The sequence below is a fragment of the Sus scrofa genome, chromosome 7 (assembly GCF_000003025.6).
Source record: "Sus scrofa isolate TJ Tabasco breed Duroc chromosome 7, Sscrofa11.1, whole genome shotgun sequence".
Taxonomy (NCBI): domain Eukaryota; kingdom Metazoa; phylum Chordata; class Mammalia; order Artiodactyla; family Suidae; genus Sus; species Sus scrofa.
Genome location: NC_010449.5, coordinates 78,222,540 through 78,247,589, shown reverse-complemented (window position 1 = coordinate 78,247,589; position 25,050 = coordinate 78,222,540). Strand labels below are relative to the sequence as shown.

At 44.5% G+C, this 25,050-nt stretch overlaps 2 protein-coding genes across 2 annotated transcripts; both read left to right on the top strand.

Annotated features, from left to right (window-relative positions):
* On the top strand, nt 2,659-3,306 carry RNASE4 (ribonuclease A family member 4; the record flags this gene model as incomplete). Its single annotated transcript, NM_213936.2, is given in 2 exon segments — nt 2,659-3,004; nt 3,007-3,306. Coding segments are annotated over 2 exon segments (441 nt in total). The 5' UTR covers nt 2,659-2,676.
* EDDM3B (Epididymal secretory protein E3) lies at nt 10,843-13,599 on the top strand. The gene is given in 2 exon segments (NM_001244471.1): nt 10,843-10,921; nt 12,824-13,599. A coding segment is annotated over 1 exon segment (441 nt). The 5' UTR covers nt 10,843-10,921; nt 12,824-12,841; the 3' UTR covers nt 13,283-13,599.

Below are 25,050 nucleotides of genomic sequence, written 5' to 3'. Positions count from 1 at the left end.
CACATGAAAAGATGTTCAACATCACTCATTATTAGAGAAATGCAAATCAAAACCACGATGAGGTACCACCTTACACCAGCCAGAATGGCCATCATCCAAAAGTCTACAAACAGTAAGTGCTGGAGAAGGTGTGGAGAAAAAGGAACCCTAGTACACTGTTGGTGGCATTGTAAATTGGTGCAACCACTGTGGAAAACGATACAGAGAGTCCTCAGAAAACTAAACATAGAACTACCATTGGATCCAGCAATCCCACTCCTGGGCATCTATCCAGAGAAAACCATGACTCGCAAAGACACATGTACTCCGATGTTCATTGCAGCACTGTTTGCAATAGCCAAGACATGGAAACAACCTAAATGTCCATCAACAGAGGAGTGGATCAAGAAGAGGTGGTACATATACACAATGGAATATTACTCAGCCATTAAAAGGAAAAAATACTGGCATTTTTAGCAACATGGGTGGACCTAGAAATTATCATGCTAGGTGAAGTCAGCCACACAGTGAGACACCAACATCAAATGCTTTCACTGACATGTGGAATCTGAAAAAAGGACAGACGGAACTTCTTTGTAGAACAGATGCCAACTCACAGACATTGAAAAACTTATGGTCTCTGAAGGAGACAGTTTGGGGGGTGGGGGAATGTGCCTGGGCTATGGGATGGAAATCCTGTGATATTGGATTGTTATGATCATTATACAACTACAGATGTGATAAATTCATGAGTAATAAAAAAAATGCAATAACAAAAAAACAAAACAGCTTTCTAGGGAGTTCCCTGATGGCTTAGAAGTTAAGGATCTGGTGTTGTCATTGCTATGGCCAGGGAATTCCACAGGCTGTGGATAGGGCCCAAAGGGGTGGGGGTGGGGCACCAGCCTTCTAATCTCTTGGGAATACAAGTATCTACAAAATAAGGGAAGTGTGTCAATACTACATGCATTCGGTGTAATCATTATTTTATCCAACTGGAGGGAACAAAGGAAACCAAGAAAAAAGGAAATTGTAAAAATGATAATTGCCAGAGTTCCCGTTGTGGCTCAGGGCAAACGAATCCGACTAGGAACCATGAGGTTGAGGGTTCGACCCTTGGCTTCTCTCAGTGGGTTAAGGATCTGGTGTTGCCATGAGCTGTGGTGTAGGTCACAGACGTGGCTCCGATCCTGTGTTGCTGTGGTTGTGGTGTAGGCCGGCAGGTGCTGCTCCAATTAGACCCCAGCCTAGGAACCTCCATATCCTGCAGATGCAGCCCACAAAAGACAAAAAAAAACTGCCAGTGTTTACTGAACACTTAACATAAGCTAGGCACTGTGATGAGCACTTTACATTGATTTTATCGTTTATATCATTTAGTCCTCACGACATTCCTAAGAGATAGATATTATTATGCTCATTTTTATTTATAAGCAAATATGCTGAGAGAGGTTAAGTAATTTCCCCAAGGTCACACAGTGTGACAGAAATAGGTTTTGGGGATCACAGTATCAAAAAAAAGTTCTTACTGAGATTTGATGTGGGTGGGGCAGTGGAGAAAGCCTTCGGGGCAAGCTCTGACCCAAAAGGATTTGTTGGGATGATTTGCAAGTTGTTTCATTTTCTGTTGTAAGAACCTTGAGATGCACCCATTGGCCTTCTGTTCCTGATATTTTTCCATGTCTTGTTATGTTAGTCAGTTAGTGTGACTGAGGCCATGGGTTTGCTCTTGTATGAATAGTTTCAGTCTTCTCTGTAGCTAGTTATCTTGCTAAATCATATTGTTGGTCACAGGGGTTCCCACTGTGGCACAGTGGTTAGCGAAACTGACTAGGTACCATGAGGTTGTGGTTCGATCCCTGCCCTCGCCCTGTAGGTTAAGGATCCGGTGTTGCCGTGGGCTGTGGTGTAGGCCGTAGATGCGGGCTCGGATCCTGCGTTGCTGTGGCTCTGGCGTAGGCCGGTGGCTGCAGCTCCGATTCAACCCCTAGTCTGGGAACCTCCACATGCTGAAGGTATGGCCCAAGAAAAGACAAAAAAAAAAAAAAACGAAAACATATTGTTGGTCACAAAGAAGGAGGATGGTAGGAATTAGACAGAACTGTGCAAAATTAGATTTAGGAAAAACAACCCAAAATACATTATCATGATGAAGCTCTTAACCAAGTGCTAAGTGTACTTTCACACGTTGTATCCAGTGGCCCTGGGTGAGCAGTAAATCAGGCATCATTTCTTCCTGTCACCCTGTGTCCCACAAGTCTTTTACTTCCCTCCCTATTAAGTCCACATCTGGTATCTACAGCTGCAGGCACAGGAATATGACGTAGAACTTTGTATCTTTCTATGAATAGGCAAAAGGTGGCATTTAAAAGCGTGTTAGTTACGTTTGATCCTGGTCATTATCATAAGGCTAGGCAGAAAGAGAAATAAAGTACAGGTCCCTCGTCAGCTGTTTCAGTCACTCACACAATGTGCTCTGCCATCATGAAGCAGCATCTTTGAAAACAAAGGACAGTAGTAACCATACACATCAAACTAGGAGTTCATCTGGGGCCAACTCTGGACTGCACGTGTAGAAAATGGGCCCGTCTGACTCTCCAAAAATTGTCCTTGATGCTTTGGGTTGCTCACTTCCTGTCAAATCAGCAATGGTCTTTTCTGTCTCTTGGTTTCTCCCTAGGCACCTCCAAGGTAGTGATGGCTCTCCAGAGGACCCATGTGTTACTTCTGCTCTTGCTGCTGACCCTGCTGGGGCTGGGGCTGGTACAGCCCTCCTATGGCCAGGATCGCATGTACCAACGATTCCTGCGGCAACACGTGGACCCTGATGCGACAGGTGGCAATGATGCCTACTGCAACTTGATGATGCAAAGACGGAAGATGACTTCACATTATTGCAAGCGCTTCAACACTTTCATTCATGAAGACATTTGGAACATTCGTAGTATCTGCAGCACCTCCAATATTCAGTGCAAGAATGGCCAGATGAACTGCCATGAGGGCGTGGTGAAGGTCACAGACTGCAGGAGACAGGAAGTTCCAGGGCTCCCAACTGCAGATACCGGGCCATGGCCAGCACTAGACGGGTTGTCATTGCCTGTGAGGGTAATCCAGAGGTGCCTGTGCACTTTGACAAATAGGTGCTCCCCAGCAGGGGTTATGGCCCAGCAACTGGCCTTTAACTTGCTCCTAAAACAGCAATGAGTAATGCCTTTGAGCTGTCCCAGGCTCTGCCTCCTCTGCTTTTTTTATATATAACCCATTCTGTTAAATATATAGCATGAAAGAGAAAGATGAGACAAACTTATAATGAGTCTGGGCTTTTACATAATAAGATTCCTTTTATTAGTCAGCTTAGCTCTCACATTGTATCCTCTGGAACTTAGTCATTACCTAGCACTTTCAGAATTTCAAGGTGTTTTTATCTAAGTTACCTCATTTGAATACCACAGCACCCTTGGGCTGCTTCTGCTACTGCAATATGCAAGAGCCGGAAATTAAGGGATTTGCTAAAACCAAAAAGCTAGTAGAAAATCTGAGACAAAAATCCAATTTTACTGGCTACTAATCCAGGCTTTTTCCACTTCATCACAAGAAATGTTTTGAAAGTATCTGGTTTTTGTTATTCCCAAAGCTCAGCTACTGCGGGAAGCATTAGAAATTTAGAAATATATACTGACAAAATGAGAGCTATATCTGTATAATTTGGCAAGCTTGCTGTGTTTGGGTCTAATAAGATCAAGAAATGATACAAGGAATTTTCTTTTCCTCTTCTCAAACTTTTGAGTCACCCTAGTAAATCAGAGTATTAAAATGTACTAGGTCATTAAGACGCATTCTCTCTTCCTCTCTGAAAGATTTTTCATGCTTTCCTTATAATAAGAGAAATAAAATACCTTAAATTTCAGTTATTTGAAAAGACGATGTTCTTCTGTGTGAGATTATTTTTTCCCTCCTATCCCCTTTTATTTTTTTTTCTGTCTTTTTTTTTAAGTTCCCAGGCCAGGGGTCAAATGGGAGCTGTAACCACTGACCTACACCACAGCCACATGGGATCTGAGCCTCGTCTGTGAACTACATCACAGCTCATGGCAATGCTGTATCCTTAGAGTGAGGCCAGAGATTGGACCCGAATCCTCAGGGATACCAGTCAGGTTTGTTACTGCTGAGCCACAACGGGAACTCCCCCTCTTAACCTCTTTTATTTTATTTATTTATTTATTTATTATTTTTGGTCTTTTTTTAAATTTGTCTTTTAGGGCTGCATCCACAGCATATGGAGTTTCTTCCCAAGCTAGGGATCCAATCAGAACTGTAACTGGGGCCTATGCCAGAGCCACAGCAACTCGGGATCCAAGCCAAATCTTTGACCTACACCACAGCTCATGGCAACGCCGGATCCTTAACCCACTGAGCGAGGCCAGGGACCAGAACCATCCTCATGGATCCTGATGTGTATGGTATGTGTGAGAAAGAGAAAGGACTGAACTGAAAGCATTTTGTGTTACAGCAAAGATATTGTTTATATTTAAAATGTACAAGTTGATTTGGTATACATATACATTCTAAGATAGTCACTAGAGTCAAGCTAATTAATATGACTGTCACTTCATGTGGCTACCTCTGTGTGTGTGGTGAGAACCCATAGGATTTACCCTATTAGTACACTTTAAGTATACAGTACTGTATTAGTACCTGTTAAAAAACTAGGGGTTCAAGAGAGGCGTCCTGAAGGAGCTCATCCCTGGCTGGGCACAATGGGTTAGGGATATGGCAATGCCACAACTGTGGTGTAGGTTGGAAATATCCATATGTCACCGGTACAAATAAAAAAAAAAAAAACCTCCGCAAGTGTGCTACGTTGGCATGTGGATTATTTTGAGCTAACAGTAGTGGAAATTCTGAGAACTCAAGAGAATCTACTGCCCTCACTTAACTACCCAGAAGAATTTGAATTGGGGATTTTTCCCAGAAAAAGTTATTAATAGATATAATATGTATCTCCTTCTTAGCTTGCCCTTCACACATTAGCCTTAGTAGTGTCTCCCCCTGCTTCTACATTTATAGAGTCAATTTTTCTGTTTGTTTGTTTTTTAGGGCTGCACCCACGGCATCTGGAAGTTCCCAGGCTAGGGGTCGAATAAAAGCTACAGTTGCTGGCCTACCCCACAGCCACAGTAGCAGGGGATCCGAGACATGTCTGCAACCTACAACACAGCTCACAGCAAAGTCGGATCTTTAACCCACTGAATAAAGCCAGGGATTGAACCCAAATGTCCATGGATCCTAGTCAGGGTTGTTAACTGCTGAGCCATGAAGGGAGCTCCCTAGAGTCACTCTTGATTTAAGTCATTGTAAGGTTGGCCAAAAGGACAGGACCCGAGTTCAGACATAAAAGACTTTATTAGCGGGGTGTACTGCCAGGCTGACTCACAAGGGGAGGTCAGCAGTCAGCCTGTTCGAGGAGAGAGGTTATATGTGGGTGCCAAGAAAGGGGGTTTCTGTGCAGAAGCTGATTGGCCATTTCTTATGTAAATAGAGTGAAAAGGAACAGACCAATCTGTTTGGGAGAATTGTTAGGATATGAACAGAAGTTTAGACATTCTCCTGGGGAGTGGGGTAGTCTTTAAGATTGGGTTACATGATTTTGGGAAGACTTAGTCCTGTCTTAGTCACGTCTCTCCAGGAGCTAGGCGAGAGCCTAGAGCTAAGACTTGTTTTTCCCAGGATGAACCTAACAGTCATCTGTGTTGCACTTCAAGGCCCCTTCAAGAAGATAGAACTGGCTGTGCTGGAAAATTCTTTTTTCCGACCCACACACACCAACCACAACATTAATCAGATAGCACTGACTTACTGGGAAGGGCTCTGGGTATATGAGCACATGGTGGCCACCTTATTTTCTCTTAGAGTCATCTCTCAAGTCCTCCAAACCTTCGTGTCCAGAATCCTGCTTTTTTACTCTCCCTCCAGAATAGCTGGATTTACAGTGTCCTTTGAGATACTCCTATTCAGTCTATGACACATGACTCCCTATTATTCACGAAATACTTGACATGAGCTAAGGCTTAAAGTGTACAAAAGCTGTTGTCAATACCAACACGTCCTTATAAACACTAGCATTCCCCATCTAATTCTGATGACACATTTCCTATTCAAAGAGAAGAAACACGGAGTTCCCGTTGTGGCTCAGTGGTTAATGAATCCAGCTAGGAACCATGAGGTTGCGGGTTCGATCCCTGACCTTGCTCAGCGGGTTAAGGATCCGGCGTTGCCATGAGCTGTGGTGTAAGTTGCAGACACGGCTCAGATCCTGCGTTGCTGTGGCTCTGGTGTAGGCCAGCGGCTACAGCTCTGATTCGACCGCTAGCCTGGGAACCTCCATATGCTGCCAGAGCGCCCAAGAAATGGACAAAAAAAAACAAACAAAAAAAAAAAAAAAGAGAGAGAAGAAACAGGACGACATTTGCTACTAACATGTATCAACTAAAAAAATACACAACCAGAAAGTTGAGAGGTGACCATTTCTATTGTCTGGGCCAGGAAAGAAGAAATATTTTACCCACTGAGCAAGGCCACGGATCAAAACATTACGGTTCCTAGTTGGGTTTGTTTCCACTGCCACCATGCCAGGAACTCCAAGGGGAAATCTTTCTTCTTCCTGTTGGCTCTGCTATCCTTGTAGAGCAAAAGAGCTCCCTCTTCTGGTCTCCTGACTCTATTTAATTGAAATTTCTTTTTTTTTTTTTTTTTTTGGCTTTTTGCTATTTCTTGGGCCGCTCCCGTGGCATATGGAGGTTCCCAGGCTAGGGGTCGAATCGGAGCTGTAGCCACCGGCCTATGCCAGAGCCACAGCAACGCGGGATCCGAGCTGCGTCTGCACCTACACCACAGCTCATGGCAATGCCAGATCCTTAACCCACTGAGCAAGGGCAGGGACCGAACCCGCAACCTCATGGTTCCTAGTCAGATTCGTTAACCACTGTGCCACTACGGGAACTCCTAATTGAAATTTCTATCAAAAAAATTTTTTTTTCCAAAAGCAAATAGAAGCTTAACAACATGTGTATCTCCAATACGCATGGGAGATAGCCAGGAAAGCTGAGTAAAACTCCCCCAATGCCCAAGGCCCTGCCTTAAATATTATCTTTAGCTAAAGACAAAATATGATGTTGGTGATAGTTTGGTGATAGTATTTTGGGACTGAAACGGACAGCATTTATGACTTCAACCTAGCAAAAATCCAAATTGGGACTTGAACCCAAGGTTTTTAAATTAGAATCACTCGCCTGCTGTCTGGACTTACTGGGGTTTCGGTTCTTTGTGCCTCGGCGCAAAAAGAATTCAGTGAGAGACAAAGTGATAGGCAAGAAATAGATTTATTAAGATAGGACGCTTGTGAGAGATGCAAGCAGGCAGACAAGGAGGCTCTGCCCTGAGGATTAGGTGGGCTACAGTTTTATCATCCAAGGGGAGTGGGAGTGTGAAAAGACCTCCTTTTCCTCTTTCTTCAATAGTAGGTCCTTCTTGGTATCCAGTAAGAGAGTATTTGACCCTATAAAGTCAAACTAAGACTGTCACGGTGCTTATTCAAACTAGCAGAAGGGCGGTTCTTAAACTCCTTGCCCCTGGTCAGATCCTGAAGGCAGGCCTCACCCCATCCCCCATTCAATGACCTGAGGCATATTTAGGGCCTCCATTAGTCAAGCAAGCCTGCCTTGTTCTGATGGGTCTCTTGAGCAGTTATTAACTTACATCTCCCAAAATCCCCTAGGTTTACCTCTCTAGCTATGGTCTAGACAACTATCTGTGTAACTATCCTACTCCATCCCTGTTAAGACTACAAAGAGAAAGGCAATTCACCAAAAGATAAAAGGAGCAGATATTTGGCAAACAAATATTTGTTGGGCCATGCAGAGAAAATGGGACAGAGATTTTTTTTTGGCCACTTCTGTCCCAGGCCAGGATCAAACCTGTACCACAGTAGCAACCCAAGCCACAGCAATAACAATGTTGGAATCCTCAACCCACTGCAAGAAAACTTGGTCAGAGAGAAATTTTAACAGACTTCCCTAGCTTCCTTCTCGCCTACTGCACCTAGTTCATATTATACCCTAATTATCTATGGTGATAAACTCTCTTCCTGGAACAAGTCCTCTGTCCACATTCGGTCAAATTAAAAAAATGCACAACCTAAAATTTGAAAATTATGATTTATTCAGCGGACTTAATCTTGGGAGACAGCCTCTCGGACACTCTGAACGACTATTCTGAAGAGGTAAGGGAGGAGCCAGGATATATAGGTGTTTGGGGGAAAAAAACCAAAAACAAAAACCACTGCAGGTAGTCAGAACATCAAATTATTATTGTTAATTTTTAAAAAGCCAGACATATCAAGTTAACTAAATTAGCACTTTTCTCTGGGAAGATACAAGTGTCTGGGCTCATTGAAATCATTCCTTTGATATGCATCTTTTTTTTTTTTTTTTTTTGTCTTTTTGTCTTTTTGTTGTTGTTGTTGTGGCTATTTCTTAGGCCACTCCCGCGGCATGTGGAGGTTCCCAGGCTAGGGGTCGAATCGGAGCTGTAGCCACCAGCCTACGCCAGAGCCACAGCAACGCGGGATCCGCGTCTGCAACCTATACCACAGCTCACGGCAACGCCGGATCCTTAACCCACTGAGCAAGGGCAGGGACCGAACCCGCAACCTCATGGTTCCTAGTCGGATTCGTTAACCACTGTATCACGATGGGAACTCCTGATATGCATCTTAACCATCTAAGGCCAGTATCCTGTTTGTCTCCATCCTGAGTTCCCCTCAAAGTACACTGTTGGAGGTAGCAGCAGGGACTAATAGCTTGATGGCCTCAATATCCTTTGTTCATTGAAATGGCAGGAACTGACAAAACATTGGAAATCAACTATAATTAAAAAAAAACTAGGGAGTTCACGATGTGGTGCAGCGGAAACGAATCCAACTAGAAACCATGAGGTTGAGAGTTCAATCCCTGGCCTCGATTAGGGGGTTAAGGATCCAGGGTTGCCGTGAGCTGTGATGTAGTTCGCAGATGCAGTTTGGATCTGGTGTTGCTGTGGCTCTGGCGTAGGCTGGCAGCAACAGCTCTGATTAGACGCCTAGCCTGGGAACCTCCACATGCTGAGGGTGTGGCCCTAAAAAGGACAAAAGACAGAAAAAAAAAACAAAAAAAAAAAACTAGTAGTTCCTGCTGTGGTTCAATGGATCAGCAGCAGCTTGGGAGCACTGTGGCAGGTTCTATCCCAGGGTCGGCCTAGTGGGTTAAGGATCCCCAATTTCCCTTTAGGTTGCAGCCATGGCTTGGAACAGATCCCTGGCCCAGGAACTCCACATACCACGGGGAGGCCAAAGATGAGAAAGAAAAATAATTTTTTTTTAATTAAAAAAAAAAAGGAGTTCCCGTGGTGGCGCAGTGGTTAACGAATCCGACTAGGAACCATGAGGTTGCGGGTTCGGTCCCTGCCCTTGCTCAGTGGGTTAACGATCCGGCGTTGCCGTGAGCTGTGGTGTAGGTTGCAGACGCGGCTCGGATCCTGCGTTGCTGTGGCTCTGGTGTAGGCTGGTGGCTACAGCTCCGATTCGACCCCTAGCCTGGGAACCTCCATATGCCGCGGGAGCGGCCCAAAGAAATAGCAAAAAAAAATAAAAAAAAATAAAATAAAAAAAAAAAGGGAGCTCCCGTTGTGGCTCAGTGGTTAACGAATCCGACTAGGAACCATGAGGTTGTGGGTTCAATCCTGGCCTTGCTCAGTGGGTTAAGGATCCAGCGCTGCCATGAGCTGTGGTGTAGGTTGCAGACACGGCTCAGATCCAGCTTTGCTGTGGCTCTGGAATAGGCTTGGCGGCTACAGCTCCGATTAGACTCCTAGCCTGGGAACCTCCATATGCCATGGGAGTGGCCCAAGAAATAGCAAAAAATAAAAAATTAAAAAAACAAAGAAATAAAAAAAGAAATGGCAGGTGAGATTCTTTATCTACAATTCTTTTAGGCAACTGGGGGAAAATCAAGTTTCTTCCTGAGAATTTGGGGCCTTGTTTGTTTTCAGCTCAAAATAATCCTCACGCCAAAGCAACACATTTGTGTGTGTGGTGGCGGCTGTTGCTCCCCTACAGAAGATTTTGGGGGGGAGCATATCTGCTACTCTTCATGACATTCTCATAACAAGGTGGCCTAGTAAGAAATTCAATCAAGGTGGAGTTCCCTGGTGGTTCAGCAAGTTAAAGCTCCAGCATTATCATTGCTATGGCTCTGGTTACTGCTGCGGCACAGGTTCTATCACCGGCCCTGGAATTTCTGCATGCCACGGTGTGGCCGGGGGGGTGGGGGTGGGGGGAATCAACCAAGGTGACTTAGCTAGGAACAACCCTTGAAGAAATCTGTTGATAGAAAACACATTCAAGTATCTCACTTTATCTACCAATTGCACCCCTGACTAGATTTTTTTTTTTTCGCCTCTTGATGAAAGTCCCACAGTTTACAACTCCAGATATGCCATCCAGGGACTTTCCCCTAGAAGTTTGTTGGGAAGTGGGTTTAGGATCCAGATCTCCAGTTTTCTCCTGATAACTCTAGATAACCTCTCTCTGGGGTTACCCTGGGCCTTGCAGTTCTTTGTGTCCACAAGTCAGTCTTTGATGTCTGACACCTTTGCTCCAGGCTATTCTCAGAATGAACCCAAGTGTTCTAGATGAGAAGATATAGGAACTGGTTCTCTTAGCAAGGCTGTTCCCCCGCCCCCCATCACTGCCAATCAGTTGGAGCGCTGCACCCTCCAGTTATTCCTTCCTTCCCTGCTGCGGATTTCTCAGCTCTAAGGAAAGGAGAAAGACACAGACACTCTGCTCTTCAGATCCATATACTGATTCCCTCTGCAACCAGTAACAGGACTGTTGGCTCTAAATAGGGTGAGTTATGGTTAGTAAGATTGGTGTTGAGGATGCTTAGAGGGAAAGGCTTAGGAACACTGGAAGGGGCTTGAGTGGCCTTCTCTAGATGGTGGAATTAAGAATAGACAGTGATCCAGAGTTCCCGTCCTGGCTCTCGGTTAATGAACACGACTAGCATCCATGAGGACTCGGGTTCGATCCCTGACCTTGCTCAGTGAGTTAAGGATCTGGCGTTGCCATGAGCTGTGGTGTGGGTCGCAGATGCGGCTCAGATCCCATGTTGCTGTGGCTCTGGTGTAGGCTGGCAGCTACAGCTCTGATTCAATCTCTAGCCTGGGAACCTCCATATGCCTTGAGTGTGGCCCTAAAAAGACAAAAAAAGAAAAAAAGAATATACGGTGATCCAACTTGTAAAAAGCAAAGGCTTGGATTCAATCAGTATTAATCTCAGTGATACAGCTCTTGTAGCCTCTCCCCACTCTCCCCACAACCCACATCCTCCCCAGTATTTTTGACCATAATACCATTGTCCCTTGGTGTCCATGTGGGATTGGTCCAGGGCCTCCCATGCCCAGGATATCAAAATCCAAGCATGCTCAATTCCCTTGTATAAAATGCATAGTATTTCCATCTAACTTATGCACATCCTCCTACATACTGTTTTGTTTATTTGTTTGTTTTTCTTTTTCAGCCATACCTGCGGCATATGAAAGTTCCCAGGCCTAACTATATCTAGTCACTTATGATGGAGCATGATGGAAGATAATGTGAGAAAAATAATGTATATATTGTGTGTGTGATTGGGTCACTTTGCTGTATAGTAGAAAATTGACAGAACACTGTAAACTAACTATAATGGAAAAAATAAAAATCATTTAAAAAAAAAAAGAAAGAAAGTTCCCAGGCCAGGGATCTAATCTGAGCGACATCTGCGACCTACGCCACTTCTGCAGCAATGCCAGATCCTTAACCTTCTTTGCTGGGCCAATGCTACAAAGACGAGCCTGATCATTAACCCACTGTGCCAGTGATTACGCCTCCTCTTATATGCTTTAAATCATCTCTACATTACTTATAATACTGAATACACACAATGTAACTACCCGTGTGCTTCCCAAAGGCTTTGGGGAAGTGTTAGAAGGAAGTCAAGACCCCAAAGCACGGGCTTGCAGGGTCAGGGTCGTTGCCGCCTAGGATTTCAGGCAACCAAAGCCTTCCTGCTTGGAAAAATTATCTTCCAAGTCTCTACTCGTCTTTTTTTTTTGCCCTTTGTCTGTTTAGGGCCACACATGGAAGCATATGGAGGTTCCCAGGCCAGGGGTCGAATTGGCGCTGTAGTTGACAGCCTACACCACAGCCACAGCAACATGGGATCCGAGCCGTGTCTGTGACTTACACCACAGTTCACAGCAAGGCCAGGGATCGAACCTGCATCCTCATGGATACTAGTTGGGTTCTTTAACCACTGAACCACGATGGGAACTCCTCTACTCATCTTCTATACTCCTTAAAAGGTGAAAACCCTTTCCACTTCAGAGACATTAAATACCATTTTCTTTAGGACACTAAAGAATTGCTCTCCTGAGAATTAATCTAGACCGCAAAACAACTAGCTAGGGAGAGGGTGGTTAGTCCCTCAGTTTGGTGGAGGAAAGGGCACACAGGAGGTGTTTGGGATTCTCAAAAGAAACTTCATCTATTTTTTATAACTTTGTACTTGTCTCACTCAGGCTGCAGCATATTTTCAGTTCTTATAGACTTTACTATCTAATAAGACTTATCATCTTCTAGCCTGAGAACCAAATGGTAAAACTGAGTCCAAGTGCTTACATTGGCAGGGAAGGGAATTATAAGGTAGAGCTCAGCTTATAGGGCAGTGCTGAGATAATGCTTTCCTCTCTCTTCCCTGTGGACCCACAGGTGGCCCTGGTGACTGAGATGGCATCCTCTCTAAAGGTCCTAGGCCCTCTCTTGGCCCTGCTGTTCCCCTTATGCGAGCTCTTTGTACACAGCCAGAACCTTTCCTGGAGGGAATTTATGAAACAGCACCACCTGAACACAAACTGGGAATTCAGCAAGTACAGATGCAATGATCTTATGAGGGAAAGAGATATCCCCAAAGACAAGAACAATCACCTCTTTGTCTATACCTTATGGCAAAAAATTGAGCGTATGTGCATCAGGAACTGGAGAGATCGCTATAGAAATGTGTATATATGGGGTCAATATCCTTTCAAAACCCTCAAATGCTACCGGAAAAATAACAAAAGTAACTATAAAGATTACAAGAGCTACAGCTACATTGAATTCCACTGCAGCAAGAATGGCTATGTTGATAGCATAGAGGACATGCGGGTGCTAGAGGTTATCAGCCGCTAGAAAGTCCACCTACACCCACTGCTTTGAGTGTTCTGTTTCCCAAGTGGTGGCCCTGCCTCCATCAATGACTCTTGCATGTACATGTCAATGTTTTCCAACTACTTAGAGCTATGTTTCACACGGTTTCTTGCTATCATCACTGTGCCTATGTTGTTTCTCTGCCTGGAATACTCTTCTATCCTCATATACCCAATTTTCTTCTACATTTTTAAAAGATCCAGCCCATATAGCATCTCTTTTTGACTAGCCTAGGAATGCTCCTGACATTGACTCTCTTTACACCTTTACGAGCTGAATGATATTACCTTCCCTAAATAAAGTATATTATTCCAATTGTGTGAAATTTATTTATGTGTGCAGAGTACTGATTAGTAAGGTGTTATAAGTGTGTGGGATACAGATTTGTTGCTGAAATATCGGCTGCCTCTGTACATCGATGCCAAGTGGAAACTCAGAGGCAGTGTTGGAGGAAACAGAAAAAATAGTTTTAATTGCCAGGCAAAGAGGGGAACACAGCCAGCTAGGGCCTCAAAGACTATGCCCCACCACCACCACAGAGAGGGTAGTGAGGAGTCTTCTAGTGTTTGAGGAGCAGGGCATGATAACCTCTTGAACATTTTCCTGATTGGTGGGTGATGAGGTAATTGGGAGTCAGCATCATCAAACTCCTGGTTCCAACTGGTCTGGGGTCTACATGCTTTTGGGCAGCACACAGTCGACTTTTTCCACCTGGTAGGGGGCTTCGGCACCTGCAAAAGAGCTCTAAGGAAATGGAGCTCAGAATATTATCTATGGTCTTTGAAGATCTGAAGTTCCTTGACTTTGTTGAAAGGCTAAGTGATTATTACTCTTTTCTTTTCTCTCTGTACTTTCTCACTTCTCTGATTAAATTGAATCTTTGACTAAAGTGGTGGTTTTTTTTTTTTTTTTTTTTTTTTTTTTTTTTTTTTTGGTCATTTCGGGGCTGCACCCATGGCATATGGAAGTTCCCAGGCTAGGGGTGGAACTGTAGCTGCAGCTGCCGGCCTACACCACAGCCACAGTAACACTGGATCCTTAACCCACGGAGTGAGGCCAGGGATTGAAGCCACGTCCTTATGGATACTAGTTGGTTTCATTACCACTGAGCCACAGTGGGAAATCCCAAAAGTTTTTCTATAGATAAAAATACAGGTGGAGGACATGAGTTGGGGGCCGGTGTCGGGGGGTGCCTGTTCTGGGAAGACCTCACTGGGTTCTGCTTAGTTACGGCTTAAGATTTACATTTTGTTGGAAGAAAGAGGAAGTAAATTGGAGAAGGAAATGTTGAGGACACAAGTAAGTACGGTCCACAGAAATTCTGTTTGCCTAAGAGGAGATAGATACCGAGTAAAAGAAATACTCACTTCCGCATAATTTTGCCTCAGGCAGGTAGAGGGAGGAAAAGGAACGAACGTTAAAGGACCCTGGGTTCTTCAGCCTCCGGCGTCATGTTGAATGACTCAAGCCTTGAAACATTAGAAAAAAGACCAAGATTTAAACATTAAAAATCAGGTGACATTTTAAATTAAGCTACCCACTTAAGGGAGCAGAATTTTCCACCCTAAAATATATCTCTCTGGCATAAGCGCTGCTGAAACTCAGTCTCTGTCCACCAGTGCCAAATAGAAACAAGGAGACAGGGTTTTGAGCAGAGGAGAGAAAAAAGCTTTATTGCTTTGCCAGGCAAAGGAGGCCACAGCAAGTTAATGCCTTAAACACTGTGCCCTTTGGGAGAGATTAGGAGGTGGTGTTATAGTTTGGGGAGTGGAAAATAGGACCACAGATAAGGATAAGGGTAGACTCAGGTCCTCCTTTTTGGAATGAAGAATGCTTTATCAGGTAGTTAACATCTTCCCTTTGTTGGAGGCTTTAGTTCTGCAGAAGAGCTCAAAGATATTGTTGTGTATCTCCCTTGAGGTGAAACAGGACCCTGCCCCAAGGCTGCACTGTTGTTTCTGGACCAATTCTTCTTGTCTCTGCAACTGTTTGAATCTATCCTTTGGAACTCAAGGGAGGTTACAGAGGCTGAATGAGGTCTGTTTCCTAAAAACAAGAAATGGGGAACAGGAATTCCCATTGTGGCATAGCAGAAATGAATCCGAATAGTATCCATGAGATACGCCTTTGATCCCTGGCCTTGCTCAATGGGTCGGGGATCACATGCTGCTGTGAGCTGTGCCGTAGGTTGCAGACATGGCTTGGATCCCGTGTGGCTGTGGCTGCAGCTGTGGTTGTGGCCGGCAGCTGCAGCTCTGATTCAGCCCCTAGCCTGGGAACTTCCATATGCCACAAGTGCTGCCCTAAAAAGCAAAAAAAAAAAAAAAAAAAAAGGTGGGGGGGGGCAAAGAAAAGTTTTTGTGCCCAGGAGCCCCACAGGGCCCTGCTTGGTTTCATGAGGATTATTTTGGGCTGGTTATTTAAGAAACAGCAGATATGAGAGGAGCTCTGAAAACCAAAAAAAGTTACCCTTTTCTAAGAGGCATTTACAGGTAAAAGAGTGATCTCTGTAAGGATGTTTTCCTGCTGTATGAGGAAAAGAAGAATGACTCATTCTCTAGAAATACTTACTGGTGGAGAAGGCAATGACGACCCTACACAAAAACTTTATCCAGGAGTTCCTGTCGTGGCGCAGTGGTTAACAAATCCGACTAGGAACCATGAGGTTGTGGGTTCGATCCCTGCCTTTGCTAGGTGGGTTAATGATCCGGCGTTGCCGTGAGCTGTGGTGTAGGTCTCAGATGCAGCTCAGATCCTGCGTTGCTGTGGCCCTGGTGTAGGCTGGCAGCTACAGCTCCAGTTAGACCCCTAGCCTGGGAACCTTCACATGCCGCACAGGGAACCTTCACATGCCGCACGAGCGGCCCAAGAAATGTCAAAAAAACAAAAAAAACTTTATCCTACCTTTATTGTGATTTTCCTGGTCACCTACATGGATTCCCCACCCCCTCAGCATCTTTTGTCTTTAGGCAAAGATGGCATTTAAGGTGATGGCATCAGACATTCTGGCTAGTTAGTTTTCCTGGGTCTCTGCCATGTATTATACATGTTATTAAACTTTTATCTTTCTCCTGTTAGTCTGCCTTCTATCACTTTGCTTATTAGCCCAGCCAAAGAACCTAGAAAGGAGAAAGGCAAAATTTTTCCTCCCCAACAGCACTTTCCTAGAACTCTGTCCTCAATGAGTAACCAGTGAATCTAAGTTGGTCACCATGTTCTAAGGGCAGGTCCTCAGCTTTGCGACTTTCTGAGTTCACCCAGGAATGAACAGATACCTGGGAAATGATGACCTATACCAATCAAACCCACTAGAGATTAGTGTTAAACCAGTAGGTCTGTAGCCAGATAGGTTACAGGGTCCACAGAGAAAGAGAACCAGAAATGGCTTTCCTGACATAAGAAAAGCCATTTTAGGAGTTCCCTTGTGGCTTAGGGGTAATGAACCCAATTAGCATCCATGAGGATGTGAGTTCAATCCCTGGCCCCCGATCACTGGGTTAAGGATCCAGCACTGTCATGAGCTGTGGTGTAGGTCAACAATGTGGCTCGGATGCTGAGGTGTTGTGGCTATGGTGTAGGCCAGCAGCTGCAGCCCCATTTGACCCCTAGCCTGGGAATTTCCATACGTCACAAGTGCGACCATAAAAAGCAACAACAACAAACTGCCCACCTTGGCCAAGCACAACAATAACGGCTTGGGTGGACCGTCTCACAGCAGGAGGCCCTGATTGGGAACTTGGTGCTGCCCTTAAGACTAACTGGGAGAATTGGGAAGGGGGAGGTAGGAGGTAGGAAGGAGATGACCAACTTCCCAGGATCCTTGGCGCTGGAATCCATCTTGGCTGAGAGGTGTATGTGCCACCAAGAAACACCCAGAGCCAGACCAAGTATGGGCAGAGCAAGACGATCGGCCAGAGACAACCAGGAAACTGACCCCATTCCCATAAAACCGGAGACCTCAAGGCACATGGTAGAGAAGTTCTCCTGGGTTCCCTTACTCTGCTGCTCTCCCCCCGGTTGCCCCTTCCCAATAAAGTCTCTTGCTTTGTGAGCACGTGGACAATTCATTTCTGAGTGTTAGACAAGAGCCCATTCTAGGGCCCTAGAAAGGGTGCCCCTTCCTACAACAAATTCTCCTCTACTCAAGCCCCTTCATTAATATGGATGTACCCTTACCTTAAAACTCCCCCAATTTTGCTGTTGGGGGAGACATTACTTTGAGAAATATCTCTGGTATTCTCCTTATTGGCTACAAGTAATAATAAATCCTTCCTTCTCTTGATCTTTGGCTTGACATCCACCCAGAGGTGAACCCAGTTTTTGAGTAACAGTTCTTCATCAATGGTCAATTTTCTTTTTCTTTCTTTCTTTTTTTTTTTTTTTTCTTTTTGGGGCTACACCCATGGCATATGGAAGTTCCTAGGCTAGGCTAGGGGTCAAATCCGAGCTACAGCTGCTGGCCTACACCTCAGCCACAGCAACGCAGTTTTGGAACCACATCTGTGACCTAACCACAACTCAAGGCAACGCCAGATCCCAGACCCACTGAGCGAGGCCAGGGATCAAACCCACATCCTCATGGATACTAGTTGGATTGTTTCCTCTGCACCACAATGGGAATGCCAATGATCAATTTTCATATGGTTAATAGCGAATGTTTTTGTCACTTGATAAAGCCTTCTTCAAAATGTAGTGGCAGGCAGAGCTTCCGTGCCTGCCTGCTTGCATCTCTTGCAAACATCCTATCCTAATAAATCTGTTTCTCGCCTATCACTTTGTCTGGCTGAATTCCTTCTGCGTGGAGGCATGAAGAACTTGAACCTCAATAAGTCCAGTAACTGGAACTGAAACCCCCAACAAATGGAAGATGATAAAGCATCCTTCATTCTAAAATAAGGATCATCAGAACCAATCCTGGGACCACCCAAACACCAACTCTGAAAATGCAAGCTCTCATCCACCTTGATCCTTAATTGGTCCTATTTTTTTTCACTCTTAAACTATAAAACCACCTCCCTGTCTCTCCCAAGGGGGACACATTCTTTAAGGCATTAACCTGCTGTGGCACCCTTTGCCTGGCAAATCAATAAAGCTATCATTTCCTCTTTCACTCCTCCTCAAAAAAGTAGTAGCATATTTTCATATCCTGGTCATATTTTAGGGTGCTGATGAAACCGACAGCACTATCAGCCTGAACCTAGCCAAAACACAGACTGGGACTTGAACACACGTGCTGGGACTCAAACCCAGCCAAAACCCAGATTGAAACATAAACCCACAGTTTTAAATTAGAATCACTCACCCAGTGTCTGGACTCTCTGAGGTTCAGGTTCTTCATGCCTCCGTGCAGAAGGAATTCAGCAAGAGACAAAGTGATAGGCAAGAAATAGATTTATTAGGATAGGATGCCTTTGAGAGATGCAAGTGGACAGGAAAGGAGGCTCTACCCCGAGGAGTAGGTGGGCTGCAGTTTTATCATCCAAGGGGAGTGGGGGTCGGAAAAGATGCCTCTTCCATCCTGGGAGTAGTAGCTCCTCCTTAGTAAGGCATGTATTCAAATCAGCAGATGGGTGGTCCTCAAACTCTTGCCCTAGGTCTGATACTGAATGCAGGGCTCATCCCACCCCCCACCCAATGACCCGAGGCAATTCTCCTCCCTCCACTTGTCTAGCAAGCCTGCCTTGTTCTGATTTTCTTGAGGAATTATTAACTTTACAGTGATCTCCCAAAGTCCCCTAAGTTTCCCTCTTTATCTATGGTCCCTTATTGGGACTTCTACAACTACCTGTGTCTACTCCATCCCTGTCAGTATCATCCTACACAGGCTTCTTTCAGAGCAAGATTAATATTTCAGATTCTTCCTTCTTGATTTCTACTCTAAGCTGTTACTGTAAGTGACATTTAAACTTATGCATTTTTCTGCTCGGATCTGGCGTTGCTGTGGCTCTGGCATAGGCTGGCAGCCGTACCTCTGATTAGACCCTGAAAAGACAAAAAAATAAATAAATAAAGCTAGGGAGAAAAGATGAATGTTAGGCATTTGGAAAACAATAGGAAAATGGTAAACACCTTATTATACTTGAGAAAATTTTCTTGGCATGTAAATGAAGTAAATCTGATCTTCAAAAAAGTGAATAGAAATCCGATTCCATGGTTACTTCATTAGCACATATACTAAAATTTAATTGATACAGTGATTAGCATGGCCCCTGTGCAAGGATGACATGCAAATTCATGAAGTACTCCATATTTCGAAAAAAAGGACAGGTGTTCCTGCTGTGGCTCAGTGGTAAGGAACCTGACTACTATCCTTGAGGATTCAGGTTCTACCCCTGGACTTACTCAATGGATTAAGGATCCGGTGATGCCATGAGGTGTGGTGTAGGTTGCAGATGCGGCTCAGATCTGTCTTTGCTGTGGCCATGGTGTAGGCCGGCAGCTGTAGCTCTGATTCAGCCCCTAGTCTGGGAAGTTTCATATGCCTCGGGTATGGCCCTAAAAAGACAAAAAAAAAGAAAAAAAAAAACAAATCTGACACATTTTCTCACTGATCTCTGATAGGAAAGAGGAAGTGGGGTCCTAGGAAGCTGGCCTACTGGAGCTCTGGAACCCATCTCATCCAATCCTGGTGAATCCACAACCCTCGGACCTGCCCCAGGATCACTTACACCCTAGAGTTAACAAATGTCCAAGCCACTGGCTGAATTTTTACAGGTTGGAACTCTACCTTATAATATTTTCACTTGAATAAAATAGAGGATTCCTCTATGAATTTCCAAAAATATATATAAAATAATAAAATAAAATGACTTGTTCTGCTCCAAACTTTGACATTTCATTTTGGTAACAAGCCAAACAATAGTAATAAAGGGAGTTCCTGTTGTGGCTCAGTGGTAATGAAATCGAATAGGATCCATGAGGATGAGGGTTCAATCCCTGGCCTTGATCAGTGGGTTAAGGATCCAACATTGCTATGGCTGTGGTGTAGGCTGGCTGGTGTAGGTTTTGTGTGTGTGTGTGTGTGTGTGCCATTTCTTGGGCCGCTCGATAGGGGTCCAATCGAGCAGTAGCCGCCGGCCTAGGCCAGAGCCACAGCAACTTGGGATCCGAGCCGCGTCTGCAACCTACACTACAGGTCATGGCAATGCTGGATCCTTAACCCACTGAACGAGGCCAGGGATCAAACCCAAAATCTCGTGGTTCCTAGTCAGATTCGTTAACCACTGAGCCACGATGGGTACTCCGGCTGCTGCAGTTCTAATTAGATCCCCTAGCCTGGGAACTTCCATGTGTCACACCTGCAGCTCTAAAAAGCAAAAACAAAACAAAAGAAAAACAAACAAACAAACAAAAAAGCAAACAATAGTAATAAGAGCCAAAGTAGGCTAAACTGGACTTTCTCTTGTAGGAGACCATAATGTACCTCTTTGACATAAGGATTACCTTGAGAAAACAAAGGATAAAAAGGGAAGCTCTGAGAGCAGAATATAAATTACCCTTTTATAGGGAATTCCTGACGTGGAGCAGTGGTTAATGAATCCGACTAGGAACCATGAGGTTGCGGGTTCGATCCCTGCCCTTGCTCAGTGGGTTGATGATCCGGCGTTGCCGTGAGCTGTGGTGTAGGTCGCAGACGCGGCTCGGATCCCGCGTTGCTGTGGCTCTGGCGTAGGCTGGTGGCTACAGCTCCAATTAGACCCCTAGCCTGGGAACCTCCCATATGCCACAGGAGCGGCCCAAGAAATGGCAAAAAGACAAAAAATAAAATAAATAAATAAATTACCCTTTTATGAGTGAAATTTACAATTACAAAGAAAATCTCCATTTGTTTGTTTGTTTTTGTCTTTTTTTGCCATTTCTAGGGCTGTTCCTGGAGCAGATGGAGGTTCCCAGGCTAGGGGTCGAATTGGAGCAGCAGCTACCGGCCTATGCCACAGTAACAGCAACGCCAGATCCAAGCTGCGTCTGCAGTCTAAACCACAGCTCACAGCTGGATCCTTAACCCACTGAGCGAGGCCAGGGATTGAATCCACAGCCTTGTGGATAATTTTCAGGTTTGTTAATGTTGAGCCATGACGGGAACTCCAAAACATTTTCTTTGAAAGAATGAAGTGTTAAGGAGTTTTTGTTTTGGTCAATCCTACAGCATGTGGAAGTTCCCCAGCCAGGGATCAAACCCAAGACAAAGCTGTAACCAGAGCCACAAAATAACACTGAATCCTTAGCTCACTGAGCCACAAGGGAACTCCAAGAATGATTTTTTTTTAAGTTAAAACTGGGTTATCATGAAACTTTTTTTAAAAAGCCCGTGTCATCAAATAAACTCAAACCCATTTTATTCATCATATGCTCAAATTGACCAATAGGCTAAGGGTTGGTGGCCATTTTGAATGCCAAGCCTACTGAGGAAATTGGTAACATGCTAAAAACTTGTTGAAATGTAATTTAGGTTTACAGAAATTTATATTCTCTGCTGAACAGAATTTATTTGCATCTCTATGAACAGGAAATGTGTTCACTGTTTTCAGGGTTTTTTTTTTTTTTTTTTTTTTTTTTTTTTGGCCTTTTAGGGCCACACCTGTGGCATAGGGAGGTTCCCAGGCTACAAGTTGAATTGGCGCTGCCACTGCTGGGCTACTCTACAGCCACAGCAACATGGGACCTACACCACAGCTCATGGCAACACCAGATCCTTAACCCACTGAGCAAGGCCAGAGATTGAACCTGCGTCCTCATGGATAGTAGTCAGATTTGTTTCCACTGAGCCACGGTAGGAACTCCTGTTATCAGTTTCATGCAAGTTCATATCTATTCTTCAAGTCACTCAAAGGTATACACCTTCACAGTGTCCATTTGTCCCTATTGAGTCTGCTAGACAAATCCTGGCAGGCCAATGAAAAGACTCCCAGTAATCTCTTGTCCATTTGCAGGTCTTGGAAAATTTTTCCCTTCAGAAGATAATGGAAAACATGACTTGTTCAGGAAATAAGCAGAGGTCCTTATGCCTGGTATGAAAAGGAAGGAGGGAGTCACAAGAAATAGTCTAACCTAGCAATTGGGCGAAAAAGAAATGGTATTATATGCTCAAATTGACCAATAGGCTAAGGGTTGGTGGCCATTTTGAATGCCAAGCCTTCAGCTCTGCAGAAACAATAAAACTAAACCTCACAAAGGAACTTGGAACTCATTGCTTAGCATCAGCCTCAGACTCACTATTCTGGCCACTCCCTGGCCAGATGCTTGACACAGAAATACACCAGCAACTATGGAGGAGGGAACATTCTAGAGTTCTGAATATGGCTGATAACTGCTGTAATAGGTAACTATTAAAGATACTAATCTTCTGTTATTTCATTGACAAGGGTTCGAGACTATTTTGCAATTGACAAGCATACAAAGGTCTAAAGAAAGGGATAGAAAAATAATACACCTGGAGTTCCCTTTGTGGCTCAGTAGAAACAAAGACAGCGGTTGTTGTCACTGCTGGGATACAGTTTCTATCCCTGACCCAGAAACTTCCATACACCCTGGGCATGGCCAAAAAAACCCGCTAAATTTGTGTGCTTTTCTCTTATTAATTTGTCTTTTGTTACAGGGGTCCTAGCCAAGAATTTAGAGGGTAGAAGGAAAAGATTTTTTCCTCCCTCACACTTTCAAGATTTGGGATAATTTAGGAGATAGATAAGAGAGGTAGATTCATCCATTCTTTTTTTTTTTTTTCCCCTTTTTTTAGGGCTGTACCAGGGGCATATGGAGGTTTCCGGGCTAGGGGTCTAATTGGAGCTATAGCCGCTGGCCTACACCAGAGCCACTGCAACACCAGATCCGAGCCACATCTGCAACCTATGCCACAGCTCATGGCAATGCCAGATCCTTAACCCGCTGAGCGAGGCCAGGGATTGAACCCACAACTTCATGGTTTCTAGTCAGATTTGTTTCCACTGCACCAGGATGGGAACTCCAGATTCATCCATTCTTGTCTTCCCCCATCTGTCTTGCTCATTAGTCATAGCAAGACAGAAAGTCATCTGCCTAAATTAAGACCAAGTGGAAACCTTATCTCAGGAATCAGGCATGAGCCCAGTTTTGAGAACTTGGGCATTGGGTGAAAAGCAATCTCAGCCAAGAAAAATAGTTCTAAACAAAGAATGAGTAACAGGAGTTCCCATCATGACCCAGGGGAGACAATCCGACTAGTATCCATTAGGACGTGGGTTTGATCCCTAGCCTCACTCAGTGGGTTAAGGATCTGGCATTGCCATGAGCTGTGGTGTAGGTTGCAGACGCAGCTCGGATCCTGAGTTGCTGTGGCCCTGTCATAGACCGGCAGCTGTAGCTCTGATTTGACCCCAAGCCTGGGAACTTCCACATGCCACAAGTGTGGCCCTAAAAAGCAAAAAAAAAAAAAAAAAAAAAAAAAAGAATGGGTAACAGAATCACTGTGGGGTTATGCAAACGTAGATATGCAAAAACTTCAGTAAATCCCCAAGGTTGTGATTCAGCAGACCTAGGATCTTGGCATTTAAAAAAATTTCATAGGCAATTCTGATATGAGACTAAGTTTGGGAGAGCCCTGCCTAGGGTATCTTGGTGCAGTTTTCCTCTCCAGCGGATTTGGGGGTACCACCAACTTGTGAAACAGCAGGGAGAAGGGGGGCTGTCCTAATACATCTAAGTGTAGAATAAAATACGTGAGGACTAAGTAAACAGAAAGCTTTATTTATTTATTTATTTATTTATTTGCTTTTTAGGGCTGCACCCAAAGCATACGGAGGTTCCCAGCCTAGCGGTCCAATCGGAGGTGTAGCTACCAGCCCACACCACAGCCACAGCAACACCAGATCCAAGCCGCGTCTGCAACCTACATAAAAGCTCATGGCAACACTGGATCCTTTACCCACTGAGCGAGGCCAGGGGTCAAATCTGTGTCCTCATGGATGTTAGATTTGTTAACACAGCCATGATGGGAACTCCAGAAATAATTTTTATCCTAAAGATAATTGGAGCCATAAAAAGCATTGGGCAAGAGTGTTTCACTGTTACATTTATGGTGAAGAAATACTAATCTGGAAGTACTACACAGAGTGGATTAGAAGGAAGAGACTAGAAGTCAGGGAATCCATGTAGGAAACTTTTATGTGAGCCCTCTATGTGACAATGAGCTTCTGAATAAGGATATCGTAGCACCAATGGAAGTGTAAGAACAGATTTAAGAGGCAAACACCCTAAATGTGCGTGTCTCCTTCATGTGCAGGGGTCTCTTCACACAGCTTCATCATTGGGATGCCTTTACCATCTTCCTCACCTAACTTTTTTTTTTTTGGTCTTTTTGTCTTTTTAAGGCTGCACCCGAAGCATATGGAGGTTCCCAGGCTAGGAGTCTAATCAGAGCTGTAGCTGCCAGCCTTCACCACAGCCACAGCAACACCAGATCTGAGCCGCGTCTGCGTCCTATACCACAGCTCACAGCAACGCCAGATCCTTAACCCACTGGGTGAGGCCAGGGATCGAAGCTGCAACCTCATGGTTCCTCCTCAGATTCATTTTCGCTGTGCCACTAAGGGAACTCCTCACCTAACCTCTAACTAATCCTCAAAACTCAGTTCAGGTGTTGTGCTCTCCAGTAACACATTCTCTCTACTGTCTCCACACAGTGACCTGTCGTTTCCTTCATCACAGCCGTAAGTGCTATTTATATTTATTAATATATTACAAATTTGTCTCTGATTTTTTTTTCTTTTTAGGACTGT